The 21,552-nt window shown below is 38.2% G+C and overlaps 1 protein-coding gene and 1 long non-coding RNA gene across 3 annotated transcripts; both read left to right on the top strand.

Moving 5' to 3' along the window:
- The first annotated feature begins 6,942 nt into the window (after positions 1 to 6,942).
- On the top strand, positions 6,943 to 13,491 carry ifrd1 (interferon-related developmental regulator 1). Of its 2 annotated transcripts, none has more exons than XM_082166664.1 (12): positions 6,943 to 7,160; positions 9,321 to 9,425; positions 9,533 to 9,611; positions 9,728 to 9,852; positions 9,961 to 10,118; positions 10,226 to 10,276; positions 11,105 to 11,283; positions 11,405 to 11,513; positions 12,446 to 12,580; positions 12,663 to 12,791; positions 12,873 to 12,968; positions 13,066 to 13,491. In XM_082166664.1, exons 1-12 carry the CDS (start codon positions 7,130 to 7,132, stop codon positions 13,150 to 13,152), a joined length of 1,284 nt encoding a protein of 427 aa, XP_082022790.1. In that variant the 5' UTR covers positions 6,943 to 7,129; the 3' UTR covers positions 13,153 to 13,491. The 2 variants fall into 2 exon arrangements, with proteins under 2 accessions (XP_082022790.1, XP_082022791.1); XM_082166665.1 differs by lacking the exon at positions 6,943 to 7,160 and adding an exon at positions 7,172 to 7,389.
- Positions 13,492 to 19,362: 5,871 nt separating this feature from the next.
- On the top strand, positions 19,363 to 20,877 carry LOC309497996. Its single transcript, XR_014205790.1, has 2 exons — positions 19,363 to 19,808; positions 20,379 to 20,877. It is a non-coding gene; the product is annotated as an uncharacterized lncRNA (long non-coding RNA).
- The last annotated feature ends 675 nt before the right edge of the window (positions 20,878 to 21,552 follow it).

Below are 21,552 nucleotides of genomic sequence, written 5' to 3'. Positions count from 1 at the left end.
TGACATTTGTGACCCATGTGGCTGAATAAACTCTTCCAGAGGAAGTCTTAACGCATTTAGAGGCCAAACTTGGCAACATGTACCAAACGTACATCAAGGCATCAACGGAGAATGGGGGGGAAAAAATGTGAGAGGAGGAGGAAGTGGTTGAGGAAATGAAATTCATTCAATTGTCCATCCCAAACATTTAAGTGCCTAAATCAATGCCAGGAAAAACAAGCATGAGGAGTGGGAACCTGGAAAATGATCGGGAAAGTGCTGCCAAGACTCACCTTCTGCCAAGACAACATTTTGTACTCTCATCAACAAAACAAAAAACAGACAATGAAAATGTTAATGCTACCGCCTCGCATGCAGACAGCACCAAAAGCAGCTGGTCTTTATTTGTTTCATCACGGCCCCCTAGTGATGAAATATGAAGCATGAGAGAATAAAAATCTCAGAGGCCTCTATTTTATTTCTTGAACGACAATAGCAGATTTGAAATCGAAATACCAAACACATTCAGCTTTTGCCAAAAGTCAGGGTACATTACTCCAGTGTATTCGACATGTAAAGACATGCTTGATGTATTTTTATTTAGTGTAATCAGGTCATCAGAACATTATGTTGGGTTTGATTTTTGCTGGTAGAATCATGTGGGGAGAAATTACGGAGCCCCTAAAGGGACATGGTGAAGGAAAAAACTATGAGATATGACATGAGAAATATTTACTTGTCAACACTTTTGCGTTCTCTCGCGAATGATTTGCGTTCCCCCGAGAAACTTTGCATTCGCTCGCAAAACTTTTGTGTTCTTTGAGAGCGAACGCAAAGTTTCTCAAACTTTGAATGCAAAGTTTTTCGAGTGAATGAAAAACATTTGCGAGATGACGCAAAAGCATTGAAATAAAGTTTTTCATCCCATCAATTTTTTTTTCATCACTAGGGACTAATAATTAATAATTTAACAGCAGATGAATGAACAGAAAACAAAAAATGTTTTGTGTAAAATGGTCATGTAAAAAAGTCTTCACGTTTCAGATCAAACTCATATATAGGGGTTTATTTTAAAGTCAGCATGAAATGGAAGTTATGGTAGTCTTTTCTAACCTCTTGTGCCATAAATCCAGAGAAAAACCATCTCTAACAAGAAAAACTGTAGGGCGGGACTTAATTTTTTCCATTATGATTGATTGGATGGCTGTGGTTTGCTATTGGTCGATCTCATGTGAGTGACAGGTTACTCCGCCCTCTAGCCAGTAAACGTCATCAGAGAAGAGAAGAGATGTCACTGGAAGAGGGAGGGGAAGTTGTTTTGATTAATAATTACGAGTGCACATGAATAAAAAAATAAAATAATGCACAGATAAATCATTTATAATAAACACTGGAATATTGCATTAAAATTAAGAACTACCAATGTTCATTTCATGGTGACTTTAATAAACATAAACCAATTGTTAGACCATGCCCTTTCTGAAGCGATTCAACCATCCAGTGATGCAGCAAGTGTTGAAATATTTAAAAGCACTTTTATATACAGTAATGTCAAAATATTCATTTGATAAGGGCCTGAAAGCATGAAAGGAGGATGTATGGGTCATCAGCTCATTTGAAACACCTAACCTGTGCGGATGTGTGAGACTTTCACACACCACTGAACTGGCAAACACCTCATGCAATCTGTTCTTTCCTTTCACCTCATGCTCATCATGTTTTCTGGTGAGTTAGCATAGCGGTTGCTAATATTATCTGTGAAATAGTAAATACAATTAGGAAACATCACACTGCTTTTGACCAAACATCATTTTAAAAATAAAAAGAACAGCTAATTGGTGTTAAAATATCAAAATGTTGTTTTAAAAACAGAAGAAAATCCATTACGAGCCTTTTCTTTAGTTTTAATTATTTAAATCTAGAATTAACTGAAAGTATTTGCCTTGTTAATATTGCATTACCAGCCCGCTGAGATGCCTTCAAGTACACCTGACTAAAAATGATTTTAATGAACATAAAAAAGCACCAAAAAAATTGATAAAAAAACATCAAACCTGCTTGTTGAGTTACTGAGCCAGTAGTGTGTTATTCACTGACCCCCTGCGCAGCCCCTCAGGGTGTGTTATCAATTATTCAACAGAGTTTACATATGGGATGAATATATATTTAGACCCAACACCCATTCATAACTAATTTCTTTTTTCAGTTCCTTTCTGTGGTGCTTGTGAACTAACAAAAATGTGTTCTAGAATGTTTTGCTAACTTGCATGTTTCTGAACGTTCAAAACTTTTCTTGGTTAATGCAAATTTTGAGGACACATATCATTTTATCATTATGGGGATGTTACTTTTGAATGAACATTCTGAAAAAAAAAAAAGTCAGATGAACCTCCATGAACGACGTATAAATAACATTTTTGTGCTAATGTTTTGGGAACATAATTAACAAATTTCAACGATCATTCTATTCATGTTAGCAGAAGAATGTTTGTTTATAACCTTGCTATTATAGCCATCTGTAAAATACAGTATTTTAACGGTAAAATGCAATTATAAATATACAGCTTTTGAAAGTGAAAAAGAAGACGTCAGTGTGGCACAACCTGTTGAGAACAGCATGAAAATATAAACCTTTTACACAATGTTAATCTAATTCCCAGGAAGTCTAAAGGTCAGGCAAAGCAATAGCAATATTCTTGTTGGGCCGGCTTTTTCAAATAATCCACAGATAAGATGGAAAAACACTCTGATTATGAAACATTTTTGACTACATATTATGTTGTTACCAAAACTGCACTGAATTAGTTTTGGGATGCAGTGGGATTGCGATTTAAGTGTCACCTAAATTTGATTTGACTGATCTTGAATCATCCAAAAAATCCCTTTATACATAATGCAACAATATCAGATCACTCTAGTCTAGTCTAAAGTGTTATTGTATGCAATTATTTTGAAAGAGCACCCTCTAGTGGTGTCCTTTCTTTGAGTCCCCATTAAAGTCCCCATGAAATCAAAAATGAAGTTTTTTGGCTTTTAGTATGACTATGTTAGCCTTACTGTTATCTATAAGCGAGTGTGATCCAAAACAATGACAGAATTCACATTAAGAAGATATAAGCATTCAGAGCTTACAGTCTCTCACTTCCGCCGATATGAATAAAAGATTTTGATAACATCACACTGCACTTCAGCGTCTCATTTTCAGATTTTCTGTCCAATCAAATGCTCTCTAGAATCTGAAGCTCCACCCCCTACATTATAAATAGACGCTGAAGCTGCGGCTGAAATCGGTCACTTCTTCACACATTTACTATTTTCTACATGGTGAATGTTCATAGTGCACTATATAGGGGATAGGGATTCAGATTCAGACAATGTAAATATGCTTTCCACTGAGGCAAATGAAGTCTGGTGTCACGTTAGTGTCATGTGAACCGCCGCAGACCATAAAACGTATCGGACCATTTCGATTCTGCACAGAATGATATTTTAAAGCGATTTGGAGGAGATTACGAGGAGAAACGGTTCGAGATTAGTAGGAAACTGCAGCTTTACCGAACTCAACGGCTCTGGCCGAGCTGTGATATAAACTAAACGCTATTGGCTATTTAAAAAAAGGGGAGGAGCACTTCCATATAACCCGCCCTGTCTTCCTGTTTCAGTGGAAAATTTCAAGGCACCTCAGTGGGCCATTAAAGGGGTGGTTTACTGCTTTTTTTCTTTGCATGATTGTGTTTGTGGGGTGCAATATAACATGTCTTCGTGTTTTTTGTTTTTTTTTGTCTTATTTTTCATAAATTTCACCTTTATTGTAAGCCGCTTTCTCCTCTGTCATTTGAACGACCGGTTGACTTCCTGATTCTATGAAACCACTCCCTCAGAAACAGGCAATGGGCTCAGATTGGTTAGTTGGGGCGGTGTGTTGTAATTGGCTAAACTGCGTAGTGCATGTTGTCCGGAAACTTCACGCCCATTACCTTTACGGGCGAAAGTTGCATGTGCTCCGGTCAAATGTAAATAATGGTGTCAATACTGCCGTATCAGTTTGAGCCAGAATCAGACCCAGAAAGCGGCAATGAAGAGAGTCAAGCAACCTCCGCAAACACGGCTCTTACAAAACGTTTCTGAATGGTAAATTTTTATTATTATTATTCTATTCTATTCTATTCTAATCTACTATTATTATATAAGAATTTCGATATGCTGTTACTTGAAAATGCTACTGCTGCTTGTTAGCTTTTGAGATACGGTTTTCTCCTGATTAAACATTTAATATAACTGAATAAATGACTGAGTAATAACGTTTTTTAAAGTTATTCTTTTAACTTCAGCAGCTGAAGTTGGCTGTTGCGATTACTTTTTTTTTTTTTTTACTTTATACACGTTTGTCTTATACACACAAAATAACATCAAACTAACTGGCTATAAACAAACAGCGTTGGCATTGGCATTACAAATTCAGGTCCAAAATGTTTGTACGCGTTTGTACGTGTAAGTGGCTACTAAAGCCAGCGCTGGCATTTGTTTACGTCCTTGATAAAACTAAAACATTACGTCTGAAATTATACATGCAAACATTATTAAGTCTTACTTACAGGTTGTGGCCCAACAACTGCTGCCTCTGGTTTTAAAGTTGGAACTGCTTCATGTTTTAGTAACAGTTTCTTGTTGAATCCGGCATTGAATTTGTCGGAGATTCTGGAAGCTGTCTTCCGTAAAATGCGCAGCACAGAGAGCTATTACGATTGAAATTTTCAGGAACATAATCAAACATAAATTTTAGCCATTGTTGACGAACTACAGCGTCCGTATGAAGCCCGAACACAGAAGACCTGGCAGCTGGGTGAAAATAACACACTTTCGACGGCATGGCTACAGCTCTCCACTATAACTCTTCCTCTTCGACAAAGCCGCAGAAATATGGCCATGCCCCCTTTTTTGCATGGGTTAGTTACGTATAAAACCCGGGAAGTATCTCGTTGTAGTCCCATTCGAGTCGTTTTTGTAGGCATTAAACTTCCTGATTTTTAAAAGACGATATCTCTGCTTACGTTGAACTTTCAGCGCAGCAACTTTGCAGATATTGTTCATGCACCAACAGCAACATTACACACCATTTAAAATGAAAAAAAGTGAAATCACAATCAACCACCCCTTTAAAGATCCTGCTCGGATTGTATGCATTAAGGCAGTTATTTAGTAGTGCTTGCATCAAAAAACATCAAGGTGGGGGTTTTGCTTGGGCAAGTAAATGTAAAACACTAATATAATATATTTAATATTTTTTAAGTCAGAATGAAACCGAAGTTGTAATAGTCTTTTCTTCACTTTTGTGATGTATATCTGACTGAAACGGTTTCTGTAACAAGAAAAAATGTAGGGTGGGACTTGGATTTTGTCCATCGGGAATTGATTGGATCGTTGGATTATTGTGGTTTGCTATTGGTCGATCTCATGTGAGTGACAGGTTGTCCCACCCTCGTGCCAGTAAACGTGTCATCAGAGAAAAGAAGAGATGTTACAGTAAGAGAGAGGGGAAGTTATTTTGATTAAAGATAATGAAGACATAAATTAACAAAAAATAATAATGACAATGAACATAGTTAAATCATTTATAATAAAAACAGCTAAATTCCATAAAAAATAGGAATCCATTACGAAATTGAATTATGTTGTGACTTATCTTAAAGGAGAACTCGGTAACTCTAGCGAACTCTTGTCACTTCTTCGATGATTTTCCCTTTTGTTGTCGCATGTTTTCCCCACGAGCTCCCCCTACAGCTGTGGGGGGGGGGTGTATATTTCACAACACAGTCGTAAAAAACTCATTTGCGGCGGCCTCCTCCCCCTCTCTACCGCTGCTCATGTGCGTTTGTTTTGATCGGAGCAAGCCAACTGTATCGCGTGGAACTATGTCTACCGAGGTGGGTAATCTGGTAATACATCATACATGCGTGTGTGTTTATGTCGAATTGCCGTAAAGCAATTTGTGTTTCGCGCTCGTTCTCGTTCTAGTTCTCGCTTATCACGAGACTTCCAATTTCTAACTTGCCGGGACGGTAGTGTTGCAAGTTGCAAAGGTTGGTTTTCCGCCTGGGAACGCTGGGGGGAGCGGGGAAAGTCACCAATATCACCAGAACAGGTTGTTTAACCATCCAAATGATTTCTAGACAGTTTTATTAAGTTAAAAAAGTGACCAAGTTCTCCTTTAACAAGGCTTTATAGACAGGCAAGGTCACAGTGCTTTTGCCAGCCAGTAGTCAAAATGTCAGGGTTGCCTTGAGTCCACCTGTTGCACTGATAACCCATGTGGTTATATCATCCGTTGCACGTGGTTATAGGAGTCTTTACTGATGAAAACTACCTCGTTCATTCAGTATTCATTTTCTTCATGTCTTTTATCCTCTGACTCCTAAGACTTTCATCATATGCACTACTGAAATGTTATGTTTCTTCAACTATGGACACTTTTGGTCCAGTGCACTTTATTAAATAAACTCTTAAACACATCTTTTACACACTTACTTAGTTAATCACAAAGTTAAAATCAATTGTATATTTGATTTGTCTGGTAAAAAATCTATCATTTTACAGTCTATGGGTAAAATGCCAAATAGTCGATACATGCATCAACAGAGGATTTATCATTATATTTGGATTTGGGACAAGGTAAAAACAAAAAAAATCTGTTTAAAAAAACAAAACAAAAAACTATTGAAGATATATATAATAATAATAATCATCCGCCATTACATGTGTTGTATTCTGTGTAACGTGCACACATGAACCCGCATGAGGACGTGACAGCACAAACCAACCAATACAAACCAGGCGGAAATCTGTCATATGTGAGCACGTCGGCGAATACTGTAATGTGATTGGTCCTACTGTATCCAGGTCCACGTGAGGTAACGCCTATTTAGGCACGTCACAACTGGTCGTATAAAAGTGCTCCGCGGCAGCGCGCTGACGCAGCCCTACTTTGTCAGGGAAAATGTATCGCTCGCGCTCCAAGTGTAACACCGGAATCGCTTTTAATTCTTTCCTTTTCACTGTGCCACTGGAATATACTCAACTGAAAAGACATTATAGTAAAAACTGGTCGTGTATTGGTTGATTTTTCATCTGCGGAACTACTCATTTAAGCAAGATGCCACGGGCCAAGAAAAGGAGCGGCAGAGGTAAGTAGGGTGGGAATGTCTGCAAATGAGCGGTTGTTTTTTGTGGCCTGCTGCGCGAAAAGGATTTTGGGATTTGTAGTTCTTTACGCGTCGAATCGCAATGAAATTGGAGGAAGAGAACTACAATTTCCATGACTACACAGCCGGGTTTGGTTGACAGCCAGGAGTGTCTTTCTTTTGACACAAACAAAAGAATAATACAAAGTGTGAGCCATGGACGGTCGAAAATGTACGTTTGTGTTGTTTTTAAATATGATGTTTGATTTTAAGGTAATGTTTAGTTTTAAATGATTGGGTTTATAATATAAACCGCTTGTCATATTAATGGCATTTATCAAACGACGAAAGATTAACAGATGGAACTAAGATTATACGGTAACGTACACTATGATACATTAATAACAAAATAATCTAATCGGACGATTCAACTCAAAATATGATTGATTGTGCTTAAGGTCAATAAATAAATCAATTGAATTGATCTTTGTTATGAAATGTCAAATAGAAAAACGCAACTGTAATGTTTGTTTAATCTTTCAGATGTCAGTGTGAGTTTGAGGTTATTTCAGGCCATGCTGTCACACTTATGTAACACAGGCCTGTTTTGGGACCAAATAGGGAACAGGAAGAAGAAACTAGGAACATAAAGTCCACATTTTTCAGCTGTAGACGTGTATAAATCAGTCTGTAGTCTGTTATTAGATGTTCTCAGCCCATCTGCTCGCTGGATTTGCACAAGTCTTTGAGAAGAAGAAAGAAACTGTGTTCTGGCACCCTGCTGTACTCCTTCCCACCATCCCACACGCTGTTCTCTCTGTATACCTGCTGTACTCTTCTATATCTACTAAACATATTTACTTTTGTCTGAGAAATCTCACACAGGGGCTGTTTTGTTTGCATAAGTGCCCTTTGACCTTGCCGAAGAGTACGAGACACTTTGTACCTTCTGCAGATATCTGCATTTTGCAGGACTGATAACACTTGGCTGAATTCACTACACACATTCAAAGACTTGATGGTTCAAAGTGATCTCCACCCACAACATATTACCACATGAAATTATTTGGAAAATGCTTCTCGCCAAGTGTCGTTACAGGGTTGGTCAGCATTTAAGGGCTCCTAAAATGAGAAATAATTTCTTTGTTCTAAAGAAGAGGAAAATAATAATAATAATAATATTATATATATATATATATATATATATATATATATATATATATATATATATATATATATATACATACACATACACACATATATATATATATACACACACACACACACACACACACACACACACACACACGTACGTACGTGTGTATGTATGTGAAATTAAAAAAAAATTTGTAAAGAAATTAATACTTTAATTTAGCAAGGATGTATTAAACTGATCAAAAGTGAAAGTAAAATATTTGTAAATGTTAAACAATATTTTTCCAATAACGCTATTCTTATAAACTTAAAGATGGTAAACTTCTGATGTAATTGCATTAAATACTGTATATGACTATAGAACAATTCAACAATAGTGTATTTAACATAAATTTTATAGCCTATATAAAAAAAAAAAATAGTTTTTACATTTGTGTTTTACTTATCCCTATAAATACTTTGGTCAGTTCAAGAATAATTTATGCAATTGTATATCAAAAGAGCAGTTTCCTGTCTATCCTTGTATTGTTCAACTGGTTGAGGTTGAAATGGGATATTTTTATTTATTTATTCATTTATTTATTTTTAAGTAACAAGTAATCCTTTTTAGAGAGGGTAATTAGTACAGTAATCTAATTACACTGTCTGAAATGTAATTAGTAGCTAGTAATTAATTACCTTTTTAGAGTAACTTACAGTTACTGTGATTTATCACTGTATAATTTATACATTAATGTATAATCGCTGTGATTTATACATTTACATGTCAACACCGACTATTCGGTAAGGTTATGCTGCTCTGCGTAAACTCCCATCATACCCCTGCATTAGAATACAGTGCATAAATAAATGATCCCTGATCATTTTAGTCTGACTGTAGCTGTTTTATTGGCACATGTTCAGCATTGATCTGAAACTGTCACTATGTAATGCAGCTATGCAAAGGGGTTGTTATTAAAGATTGAGGCGGCGTCAACAAAGGTTAAAGTTTGCTGTCTGTGTTTGCAGGGGGACAACAGGGAAATGTCCAGCCGTACAGTGATGAAGACTCATCTATCGAGACCCTCAGTCACTGCAGCAGCCTCAGTGAAAGAACCAGTGCAGCAGAGGAAGGTGCGTATTTACAGTCTCCTTAGATTTCTGCATTGGCTCTTGTGGACGACTTTGTGGCATGATATTAGAGATGAACATTTATGATAATCACTCATCCTATTTGACAGCTGTTGAAAGTGAAGAAATGGCTCAAGAGGACTTCCAGTACAAACTGAAGGTGTACATCGACAGCACAGTGGATAAGAGGTTTGTGTTCTTTCAGATTTCAGAATCGAACGTGTAGTTGATTGCTCTAAATTAATCAAGATGTCATTTCTGCTTCCTGCTGCGGTCTGAACTGAGTAATTATGCTCCCCTTCTAGTGCCAAGACCAGACAAGGTGCCCTTGATGGACTCAAGACTGCCATGGCAACCAAAATCCTCTACGAGTTCATTTCCGAGAGAAGGATGACCATCACGGATGGCATTGAGCGCTGCTTGAAGAAAGGTTGGTTTAATTTGTGATTTTAAATAATTGGAAATAAACCGTTTTCTTCAGATGTTGCCTTGACATCAGTGCTGAAAGTTGAGCTGGCTGTTTGCGTCTGCAAACCAGGTAAAGGAGTGGAGCAGTGCGCCGCAGCCTCGCTGGCGTGTCTTCTGTGCATCCAGCTGGGTTCTGGGATTGAAAGCGAAGAGGTTTTTAAAACCCTTAAACCTGTATTTAAGACTATCCTCAATGATGGAGCTGCTAACATCCAAGCCAGACAAGCGGTAAACAGTCGTGTTCCTTTACTGCGCCTTTATAGGAAATAAAATGATTCTGCAATCCAGAAAATTTGACACCGTAACAATCTGTTGATCTTGACTTTGTGTTCCAGTGTGCAACAAGTCTAGGCCTCTGCACTCTTGTAGCAGAAGATGATATCATGGTAAGCGTTCGAATGCAAGTGGGCAATAAAAGCCTTGTACTAAACGATGTACTAAAAACTGAAACTCTTTTCCCTTCGTTTTTTTTGTATACAGACCACAACGTTGTCGAACTATCCCCATTCACATAGATCTGCGAAAAACGACTAAAACTCTGTATTATGCATGTCAGGCCAGTAGTTGGCAAGGTCAGTTTGTAAAGAAATATTACGCACCTATAGCCTGAACGCATAATACGCATGTGCATAATGGCACTGTTTTCACAAATTCGAGTTTTTGTAGTTTACATGGAGACATTAACGGTATAATTTTCAAAATGATTGTGTTTTCAGACCCCCAAAATGCAGTTGACATGTAGATGAACGGCCAAAACGCATAAAGTTTTTAGTTGAAAACGTTGTGTAAACCGGCCAAATAATGGTCTTTTAAATTCAAGTACTCGTGTAATTTCAAACCCATTTGCTGTTAATTTGTTTTCTGTGGACCTTAAGATTTTTTTTGACAATATTTTTGCAGGTTCTTTCCATACAGTGAACATTAATGGTGACCGTGTCTGTTAATATAAATATAAAATATGAAAACAAATCAGTGAGCTGAACTTGAGAACCACATCATTTGAGAACTATTAAAGTTTTGAGGAAATACTTTTCATTCATCTGGTTGACAAATCTGATTGATGGATTCATTCTGGAATCGGGACTAGTCTGGTTAAAATTTTTATTTAATGATCAAGTCAAAGTGGTTCCGGAGTGTTTGAGTACTTTTTCTAAGCACTCAGGCATGTTGAAGGTTTTCACGATTGACTCAGACCTGATGATTGTCACCTCCAGGATGTGTACGCCACTATGGAGTGTTTTGAGAGCCTCTTCACCCACTCTTACGTCAGAGAAGATGGAAGCAGACCTTCTGTGAATCCTCAGACCACACACCTCCACACGAATGCTCTCTTGTCCTGGGCTCTACTGCTTACCATCTGCACCAGCAGCCACATCAGAGACATTGCACAAAAGTAAGTGCAGGAAAACACTGTTTTATGCCTTCGCTCCTTCATGGTACTGGTCTTTTTCAGGAGACTTTGGGATCTACAACTACGATACAACCTCCTTCAAGCATATGCTACTGTTTTTCAGACATCTGGATAAACTTCCACGTCTGTTGGAGAATGACGACGTCAACATGAGGATTGCTGCTGGGGAGACCATCGCCCTCCTGTTTGAGCTCATCAGAGATGTTGACCCTGTAAGTTGTGTGTAATTATTTAATAAATTGGATTTATTTAAATAAATAATAGTAATAATATAAATGTACATGTTTTAAAAAAAAAATATTGAAGATTAAGATTTATTAGGGCTGTAACAGTTACAATTTCTCACAAATAAATAGCAATATTGATAAATGTACATTATTTTAAATAATTTTTTTGTTATTTTATTAAATGATTAAGATATTTATTAGGGGTGTCATGGTTAAAATTACTCACGGTTTGGTTTGTATCGTGGTTTTAGGGTCACAGTTTTGGTACGGTTTGGTATGTGCCATATTCAGGAACAAAATGACTACTGTTGAATAAAACTAAAGAAAATAATAAGTACAAATAATCACTACAAGTAATAGCATAGCACAAATAAATACAACAAGCAAAGATACAAATGAAACAGTTTTTACATCAAATGTAAAATTGCATCTAATCTTCACTGTATAAATTAAATAAAGATGAATCCTTAAAATGACAAAAGTTATTAATTCAAGAGCAATGAGTGCTTTCTTTGGTCTTTTGCTCTTTGATTAACATTAAAAACAGACAGCATCAGGAATATTAGGCAGCTGTCACTTTAAGGCAATGCACAGATCCAATATACTGATACTGTTTATGTTCACTAAAGACATAATCGACTGTTTACTGGGATACTCTGACAAAGTTGCACAAAATTATGCAAACATGGCGCAAGAAGACTTAAACGAGAACTCAATTTAGGATTCACTCGCTGTCTGCTTTCCGTGTGCACGCTTCGGATAACTTCTCACGCAGCGTGCGTAATTATTTTTATTAATAAAAATATGTAATATATTACAGTTTAATACATTTGTATAATTAGCTTGTGTTAATACTTCAGTGAATTAAATGATTTGCAAATGACAAGGTATTGGTCTCATTTTCTTTCCCTTCACAGGAGTTTGATTATGACGACTGGGAGTCGTTGAGTGAGAAGCTGAACGCATTAGCCACTGACTGCAACAAACATCGAGCCAAGAATGATAAGAGGAAGCAAAGATCTGTCTTTAGAGATGTCCTCAAGGCAGTAGAGGTGAGATAGGAACTGAATAGTTGACAGGAGACTCGTGGTTGCTGTAGTTCAGACTCTGACGTCTCTTCTGTGTCGGGAACAGGAAGGGGATTTTCAGAGCGAGACAATCCGCTTCGGCACAGAGCGAATGGTCATCGACAGCTGGGTGAGGAAGAGGACTTATGACACCTTCAGAGAGTTTGTAGGCTCCGGGATGAACTACCATCTACAGGTAACGCTCTCAGATGTTGAGAATGCATCCCAAAAAGGGAATCTTCAAAGTGATTTTAGAAGTGTAATTTTCTGACCGCAGGCCAACGAGTTCATAAGAGATGTGTTTGAACTGGGACCACCGATGTTGATCGATTCTGCCGCTCTGAAAGCCATGAAGAGCTCCAGACTGGAGAGAGTAAGCAAGCGGCTTCTTTTCCACATGTAGCTGTGTTTCAATATTTATTTGTTTTTTCTTGTGATGTAAATGATATGCCTTTTATTTTTTTTTATAGCACCTCTACAATGCAGCGGCGTTTAAAGCTCGAACCAAGGCCAGGAACAAGTTTCGGGACAAAAGGGTGGATGTTGGGGAGTTTTAGGAAGATTTGTAAAGCACATAATTTTTTTTTTTCTTCTTTCATTTAAGTGTTTTTATTCTTCACATTCCTTACATAGTCTTTTTTTATATATATCTACATTAAATGTCAATATTTGCTATCCATAAATTCACTAATTCATCCTAGACTCTAATTTATGTCTATTTAAGTGGTGTTTGGTTCACTAACGCTTTTGCGTTCTTGTGTACTTGTAGGTTATGTATTGTACAGTATTTATGACTCTTTTGTGTTGATGTCACAATGGGCTGTACTGTAGTTGCAGGGCTGTGCATTAAACAAAAAAAAGCACACAAAAAGATGAATAAAGTTAGATTTCCCCTATTCAAAAGTCCTGGTTTGTTTTCTTCAGTACGTGTCGTTATGACAGATGGCTCATTTTAATAATATAAGACGCCTTGAACTCTCTCAAATTAGTTAAATTAGACGTCCTGAACCTCCTATGCACTTTCTGCTGTCTGTTTGCTTCATTCACAGTTGTCATGGACACCGATCCACTCAAGCTGATATAACCAGTCAATGTTTTGTAAGAAAGCATGCATGTCAGCACCATATGACACATTGACATGAAGACACTGTATTGCTGCGTTCACGCCATGTCGTAAATCCCGTAATCTGGAGATGACAACAGGTGACGTTTATATTCGGAGCCGTTCACGTCCTCGGACTGGGAATTGTTTCTTTGGCAACACTATCAATGCCTAAATGAATCTGTAGAGGTCAGGTGGTACAAGTAGGAGCTCTCAGAAAATTCCCATTTTACAAGCTGTAGTTACAAGCTCTACGAAGACGTGAACGCTTTTTACAAGTTGAAATCGTAATTGCTGTGATTACATTACCTCACATTACCACCCAAAGATTATTTTCCATGATGATGAATGACTTATAGACCATATGCTATTCTGAACATAACTAATGTAAAACATGCACTTACTGTTGCATTGCATTCTGGGAGATATACAGGTGTATTGTCTATATTTACATTATGTGAGAAAAAATTGTTAAAACATTTTACAGTCAAAGCAGTCTTTTTATGTTTCATATTTTAGCACTTTAACTTGAACTAAATTAGAAATGTTGCCTTGACAAAGTTAGCTTAAAGTATTTTATTTCAATGTTTATTTAGTAAGAGTATGAAGTATGCTTTTCCAAAATCTTTTTATATGGAAATACTAGCATACTACATACCAGGTTTTTACAGGTAACTTAACTAAAACTAAATAAATCAACCCTTCCATGCATGCATTATAAACCACAGTCAGGATTTTTTTTTTTCCTAAACTGCAGTGGAAAAGCAAACAGAGCCAAAGTAAGTGAGCCGAACCGAGTCGTGCCACTCAGTGGAAAAGCACCATAAGATCAGAACTGGCGAATCTGTGTCCGTGAGATGTCAATGTCAATTTTATTTATATAGCACAATTAATCACAACCTATTTTGAAGACATAAGACAATACAATATAATTAAGAAGAAAAACAATGCAATTCAACTTCCTCATTTATTATGCCAATTCGCAAAAAAATGAGTTTTTAGCTTAGATTTAAAAACAGACAGTGATGATACAGAGAGGCAGAGCATCCCACACTGAAGGCGCGGTCACCCCTGCATCTCAGCTTCGACTTCGGAATGCATAACAATCTCTGGTTGGACGACCGGAGAGACAGAACTGGACGATATTCAACTAATAAATCCGAGAGGTAAGGAGGGGCCAGACCGTTTAATAATTTAAACACCAAAATAAGAATTTTAAAATTCAACCAGTGCAGAGAACGCAAAACCGCCGTAATGTGGTCGCATTTTTAGCACTGAGGGCTCTCAAGTCTCACGCATTGGCCGTGAGACACACGCAATTCAACCAGTTCACACGCTCACACTCCACACCATGTATTTCTCACGCTGAAAAGGCAATGCCAACCAAGTTGTCCTGCAAGCTTTATAACGTTGTGTACGAGGCGCACGCACACAAAGTGTGCACGCACCGTACGTTCGTTACTAGGTAACCAACAACATCGCGCGAACGCGCTGGGTTTGTGCTGGTGTAATGCATTGGTCAAAAAAAGTAGGGGTTTTTTTTCTGACAGACCAGCCCATGAAACATGTAGATCAGCGGCTCTTGGTTCTCAATTGGTTCTTTTCTTGATTGACACTGGGCTGGCCCAATCACAACTTTAAACGAGTGAGCGAGCGTGCAGCAATGTCAGTGTGTATCTGTCAAAATATTCAGCGATATGGAGAAGAAACGCAAGGAATGTGCAGAGAAATAGCGTGAAACAATAGAAACTGGCCCTTAAAGCAGACACTGTAAACTGTGTCAAAATATACAGTATGTTTTCTGCCCTTCATCAGCTCCTGTGATGATGATGATAGTGAGGAGGATCAGGAGAGAGATGAGTAATCCGCGGTAAGCAGAACTACTTTCAAAACACTTAGGCCATGTCATGAGTGTAGGAACCCATAACCCAGTTACAGATTATTTCCATATCTGCATATTTGACGATTACCGCAATTCACTAGAAATTTAATGAGAGGCGTTTGTAAACCATGTTTTCCGCCAAAATAAAAGCTTGATGCAGTTTGCGTCAAAATAAAAGATCATGTGCTTATCTCTTTCAAGTATAGAAATAGGTACAAATCTAATTATGAAAGTTTCCTTTATTTTTTAGTGCATTTGTTTTTACAAAATATGGCTATTACGGTCATAGGATTAATATTATAACTATTATTATGTAGTAGGTGTAATGTAAATAGACACTGTAACTAAAAGAGGTTTAAATTTTTCTTTGTTTAATTTGCACACTGAATATAGTTTGGAGCTTTTAATTTTGAACTCTCAAAGTGCACCAGATTGATGGATTTAACATTAAAATGCAAAAAAAATTCTCACGAGGGGCAATTTGTTATATTTTTGTATATTTGTAATTTGAAATATAACATTAAATAGTATATTTGATGTGATGAATTGCTCTGTCATTTATCAGATTTACCAATTGTTATAATTTCAATTTGTGCTGGTTAATTATGAACAATGGGTAAAATTGGGGGGCGGGGACAGGCGGGGGCGGGCCTCCATTAGGGCTCCTCCCCTAACCGCATGTGATCTCACTCCAAGCTTTTGATAAAACTTGAGAACCCTGTTAAAAGTCTTGCAGCTACATTTTCGTTCGCGGTCGGTTAGGGCCGCCGGCGATGAAGATAGAAAGATAGCGGGTGCGGAGAGAGAGTATAGAGATGGGAAGTTAGGAGTGCCGTCGCTACTGTGCTGAATGCTGATGCGATTGAACTGCAAAAGCCCGGCTGGACTTTGCCCTTTTGGAACTGACTTATGGTGGGATTTCCCCTTGTGTGAACGAGACTGTCAGAAGTCAACGTGAGTGCTTAAAGGTAGGGTAGGTAATCATTTTTCTAAAAAAAAAACATTCCAAATTTGTTTAAACTGTCTTTATATACCAATACATAATTAAAATGTAAGTACTCTGAAAAAGAAAATATAAAAATCGAGTGACTGTAGACCTTTTAATCTGCAATAAACACAGCTCATTATTTCCATTCACTCCACCCCCTCCCTTCTGAGCTCCTTCCAAAGCCACGCCCCCAAAACACATGAACGCGCGACGCCAAACGCTCAGGCTGGAACAAGACGCATTTATTACCTGAGACGAGTGGAGAGGAAGGAGCGCAGTACATACAGTGACATCATGTCAGAATCACATGTAATAAAATACCTAACTTTATCACTATGAATATAAACAAATAAGATTTATTTTAGTACTCACTATCAAGCTAGCATATCGATAATGGTAAAGTTTCATTCGGTAACGAGCTATATTTATAAGGCAAAACTAAAAACAGGTTGCATTGATACACGTTTTTCCATTACCATCAGTTACACTGTGATGAAGATGAATTTCGTGTAAGATTCATAACATATACGGTGTTTTGCATGTAAGAGTTTCCATGATGAAAACATTGTTGACTCTAATGAAGACTAACGTACACTCCGAGTCCGGAGACAAGTACCGCATCGTCGGCTCGAGGACAGGTCCGGGGTTGAGGGCGAAGCAGAGGAGGTCGTTCAAGAGCGCGGGCAGGGTCCGAGGAAGTAGTTTTTGCCTTGTTTGCCTTCGCTGACTGCATATGCAGGTGCTTTGAGCTGAATATTTCCGGGAACGGTGACATGTGATGAGTGCACGCCGGGCAGCGCGCGCAGTGGGGCTCGGGGCGGGCACGAGACATGAAGGCATCTGATTGGTTCTTTACATTCGCACCGAATGGCAGTGATTGGTCAGAGTTTTTACTGTCCTGCAGCTGCTACAGAGGTCTGATTTTTTTCATTCCTTTTTCTAAACACATAATGTATTGACTACTATCAGGATGGAAGGACCATTTCACCCAGTATAAAAAAAAGTGTTTCTGAACAGGATTACCTACCCTACCTTTAAAGCTACACTGTGTAATTTTTTTAGTTGATTCTTAGCAAAAAACACTTAGTTCTTTCAAAAATATATGTGCTCATTAATGTATATTTACTTCTTTCAAGTAATAAAGTATTCTCGTAAGTTTATAATCTGCCATTGAAAGTACATACGGGTGAGGGGTTCGAATGCCGGTCGCCATGTTGCCCCTCCATCTTGAAACTACATTAGCCAAAGAGGGACATGCCTGTAAATTCAAGCTTCTCCTTTCGCGCTTTACACTCAGTGACACAGAGACGAATGCGAGGGGGAGATTACTCGCGACTGCCGGCAGATTTGAAAGATTGCTGATGGAGGATCACGCCTATTTTCGAGGACATGTAGCAGAGTCGCCAAGGAAGCGAAAGAGAGAATTAAAACGTCAACGCGACAGGCAAATCAGCAAGACCAAAGTCAATACTGGAGTAACTTTTCCCAGACGGAAAGAGCTCGAGGAGCAAAGATTTTAAAACGGACGCCAAGGTTGCCTGCTTTCCTCTCGAGAGGTAATCCAGCCTATTTGTGTAATTTCAAAGTTTTATAGTTGCTTGTCTAACCATAGCATGGTTGTGCATAACGCCAGAACGACCTCTAGTATAACTTGCGTTACTTATTATAAAAGTATTGTTTACCTTGTAACATAAATCTGTGCTGCGACGGATCACAGGTGATCGTTTTAAAGGCGCAATTGGACGAAGTCAAACTGGAAGCCATGTTAATCTTGGAATAATACGGCCACCGTAGGAGTTAAAACGCCCTCGAAATTGAAAGGAACAGAAACTAATATTCACTGGGTAGTCATATACAATTTCACCGCTAGATGGGGGAAAATATCACACAGTGTAGCTTTAAGTGACGACACACCGCGACGACACCGCTCCCATTTCCCTTCACGGAACGGTGTGGAATCTCTTCATTTCAAGTGTTGGTTAAACTCCATCCACATACAGGATAGAATCAGCATCTTATAAGCCTCTACATCAACATCTCTCATCATGGGGGTGGGGGAACGGATTCTGACAGCTGGATTGCTGGAGGTTACAAGGAGGTTCTAATATGTATCAAAATCATTCTGGTTAAGCTCCATCCACATACAGGATAGAATTCTGACAGCTTTTATTTATTTATTGCAATCTCTTAGTTTCAATACGGGTTCCCTTTTTCCTCACCTATACCTCACAATTAGGAAGAATCAATACTTTTTTTTACAATGAGTATTTAAATCTCCATTTCTACATAATGACTAACCACAACAATAGTTGACTGTAACATTTTCTTTATAAAATGTATATAAAAATAATACGACTTCTCTATAGTCAATTTTAGTTTTTTTGGAAGAACAAATATGTGGCTACACCTGTAAAAGACATTGAACATTTAAGGTCAAGAGTGACGTTCCTGTCAGCCATTCCTTGTTTTGTGTGTGTTGCGTCTGTATTGTTAGGTGACTGGCTGATTGTGGCGTGATTGGGAGCACCTGCGCAGGTGTTCTAGCCTGGAAATCCAGACCTAAATCTAAAATGGTCTGATGTCGACTAATGAAAATCGGCCAGCTCGAGGGGCGGCACCAAGCATGCATTTGAAAATGTTTATTAATGACTTCGACGTCACAGCGCTGTCGTCTTCTGTTTAGCTCGCCTCTGGCCCGCCTATATCAGATAACCAGATGTGATTGGTGCAGCTCAGATCGAGGGGCATATTTAATGAGCATTGTTACTGGACACCAGAGTAACTCGCTGAGCAAATTCTGTAGCTGTGTCCCAAAGTGAAGGCTGCATCCTCCGAAGGCCGTATTTGAAGGCCGGATGGCCGTATTTGAAGGCCGATTGCGTCACCGCGGCGCGACGAAGGACGTCCCAATTCAAAGGCTGCATCCTTGGAAGGTCGCATTTGAAGGCCGATTGCGTCACGCGGCTCGATGAAGGCTGTCCCAATTCAGTTCTGCATCCTCCGAAGTCCGTATTTGAAGGCCGGTTGCGTCATCGCGCCGCGACGAAGGCTTCCCTGATTCAAAAGCGACGCCAAATGCACCCTTCGTTTCCCCGTGAAAAGAAGGATACATAAATGGACACTTAGCGGCCTATTCTACCCCATAAGTCATTGCGCGCCGTTGACGACAGCATTTATTTACTTATTTTTAAAGGCGGCCGAGACTAGAGATCGGTGGTGGACAGCAAATTCACATTTAAATGTAAGTATTATGTTTTAATTTACTCAAATAGCTAGCGAAACCAGAGTTAAATTTCTTATAAACTTCTTCTTAACTCCTTCGTCACCATTGCGTGGCTACATTTATCATGTAGTTTTAGGCAAAACTTGTGGTAATAACGTTATTAGTTTAACGACCTATTTGTAATATTTGCACTTGTGTATTATAAGAAATATCACTCACCCAATAAAGCCCAAAACAATAAGAAAAGCAGTAGATAAGGCAATGGGGTTTCACTTTTATGTGTTTTTGTAGTGCTGTCATGCTATTTGGTTTTAACCAAATTTTAGTATACAGAAATATGATTTCTTAAGTATTTTGTATGCATGTCTTGATGTGTCATATTTTGCAGTGTTAACAATGCACTTAAGATTGCTCCTCTGTGTTAAGTACCCTTTTCTGCTTTTTTAGAACAATTCAGGAAAAAATGGGTTTATATATATATATATATATATATATATATATATATAAGAAAAGTAATACACACATCTTTGCTGAAATGTATTGTCCTGTTGTTGTTAACAAGCCATGGTTCATTTGCTCTGCCTTTAGGATTGCAAGTGTCCTGGGACAGGTGAGAGTGTGAGTGGGAAACCCACTGCTGAAACTTGGCCCTGATTTGTCCTCATGGATGAGGTTTTGGGACAGAGGCAATGCACCAACCCCCCTGTCCTCATCGCCTCAATCCCTGAGGACACACCAGGGCCGAGTTCAGTAGTGGGTGCCCACGGTGAGGAGGAGCCAGGGGCAGCAGCACCAGCACCACCAGTAGCACCAGCAGGAGCACCAGCACGAAGGCGGCGAGACAGGACGGGTTTTTGAACTTGATCAGAGAAGAAATGCAACTACAGAGGGAGGCAGAGGCGAGGAGTGCACAGGAAAGAAGGGAGAGGATGGACAGGCTGTTTTCTCTTCTTGAGAGAATGATTGAAAAATGTTCTACATATTCTTGTTTAACTTTTTTCACTTTTATTTTTTAAAAGAAAAATTATGTACATTTATTTTTATGCTACTTTAATTGTGTAAATAAAAGAGAATGAATTGTTCTGGACATTGTTTATTTTTGTAATGACAGTAATACTTTCTGCATGAAACAAATTCTATACCTTTTTATTTTTTCAAATAAAATTGGTAAATGAAAATCATTTGTTCTATAGGCTACATTAAAGCACTTTTTCCAACTATTTACAAAATACGTTAAACATATCAAAATCAACATAAACATTTAATTTTACAATACATAAAATAAGAAAAAAAATGATGTAGACTCTATTGAGCTGAGCTGCTGGACCGGGATGGGCTGCCCCTAAGGCCTCCTGCTGGTGGGACATCATCTGGGATGGTCTCCAGAGCGTTTGAGTGCATATTTCCACTATCCACTAAGTTGTCTACCAACAGGTTTGCAGGGCTGATTCAATCGACGGCTTTCTGAAAAAAGTACTTTTAATAACTACTGCATTTATATTAGGCTACTACTGCATTACTGCGTATATGTTGCATTTTACTTCTGTATATTTTCAATATACAGTAATATCTGGTTGTTACATTATATAGCTACTTTTGTGTAGTTTAATGTAATCATATTGTGATGTGAGGAAAAAAGTACTTCAGTAGGTTACTTCACATTTGTAAGTGAATACTTAACGAAATATGCAGTTCCGAAAATTAAAGTAACAAAATTAGTCACAATATTAACAAATTGTTGCTCACTACAGCAGCGTCCCAT

The sequence above is a fragment of the Leuciscus leuciscus genome (genome assembly GCF_965113295.1).
Source record: "Leuciscus leuciscus genome assembly, chromosome: 4".
Classification (NCBI taxonomy): Eukaryota; Metazoa; Chordata; class Actinopteri; order Cypriniformes; family Leuciscidae; genus Leuciscus; species Leuciscus leuciscus.
Note: the sequence above shows the minus strand (reverse complement) of the source record. Positions and strands in the feature narration are given on the sequence as shown.

Coding starts and splice junctions, on each gene's coding strand:
- ifrd1 (XM_082166664.1), top strand. CDS start 7,130: ATGCCACGGGCCAAGAAAAGGAGCGGCAGAG. Junction 9,426..9,532: donor AACCAGTGCAGCAGAGGAAG/GTGCGTATTTAC, acceptor CCTATTTGACAG/CTGTTGAAAGTGAAGAAATG. Junction 11,284..11,404: donor ATCAGAGACATTGCACAAAA/GTAAGTGCAGGA, acceptor ACTGTTTTTCAG/ACATCTGGATAAACTTCCAC.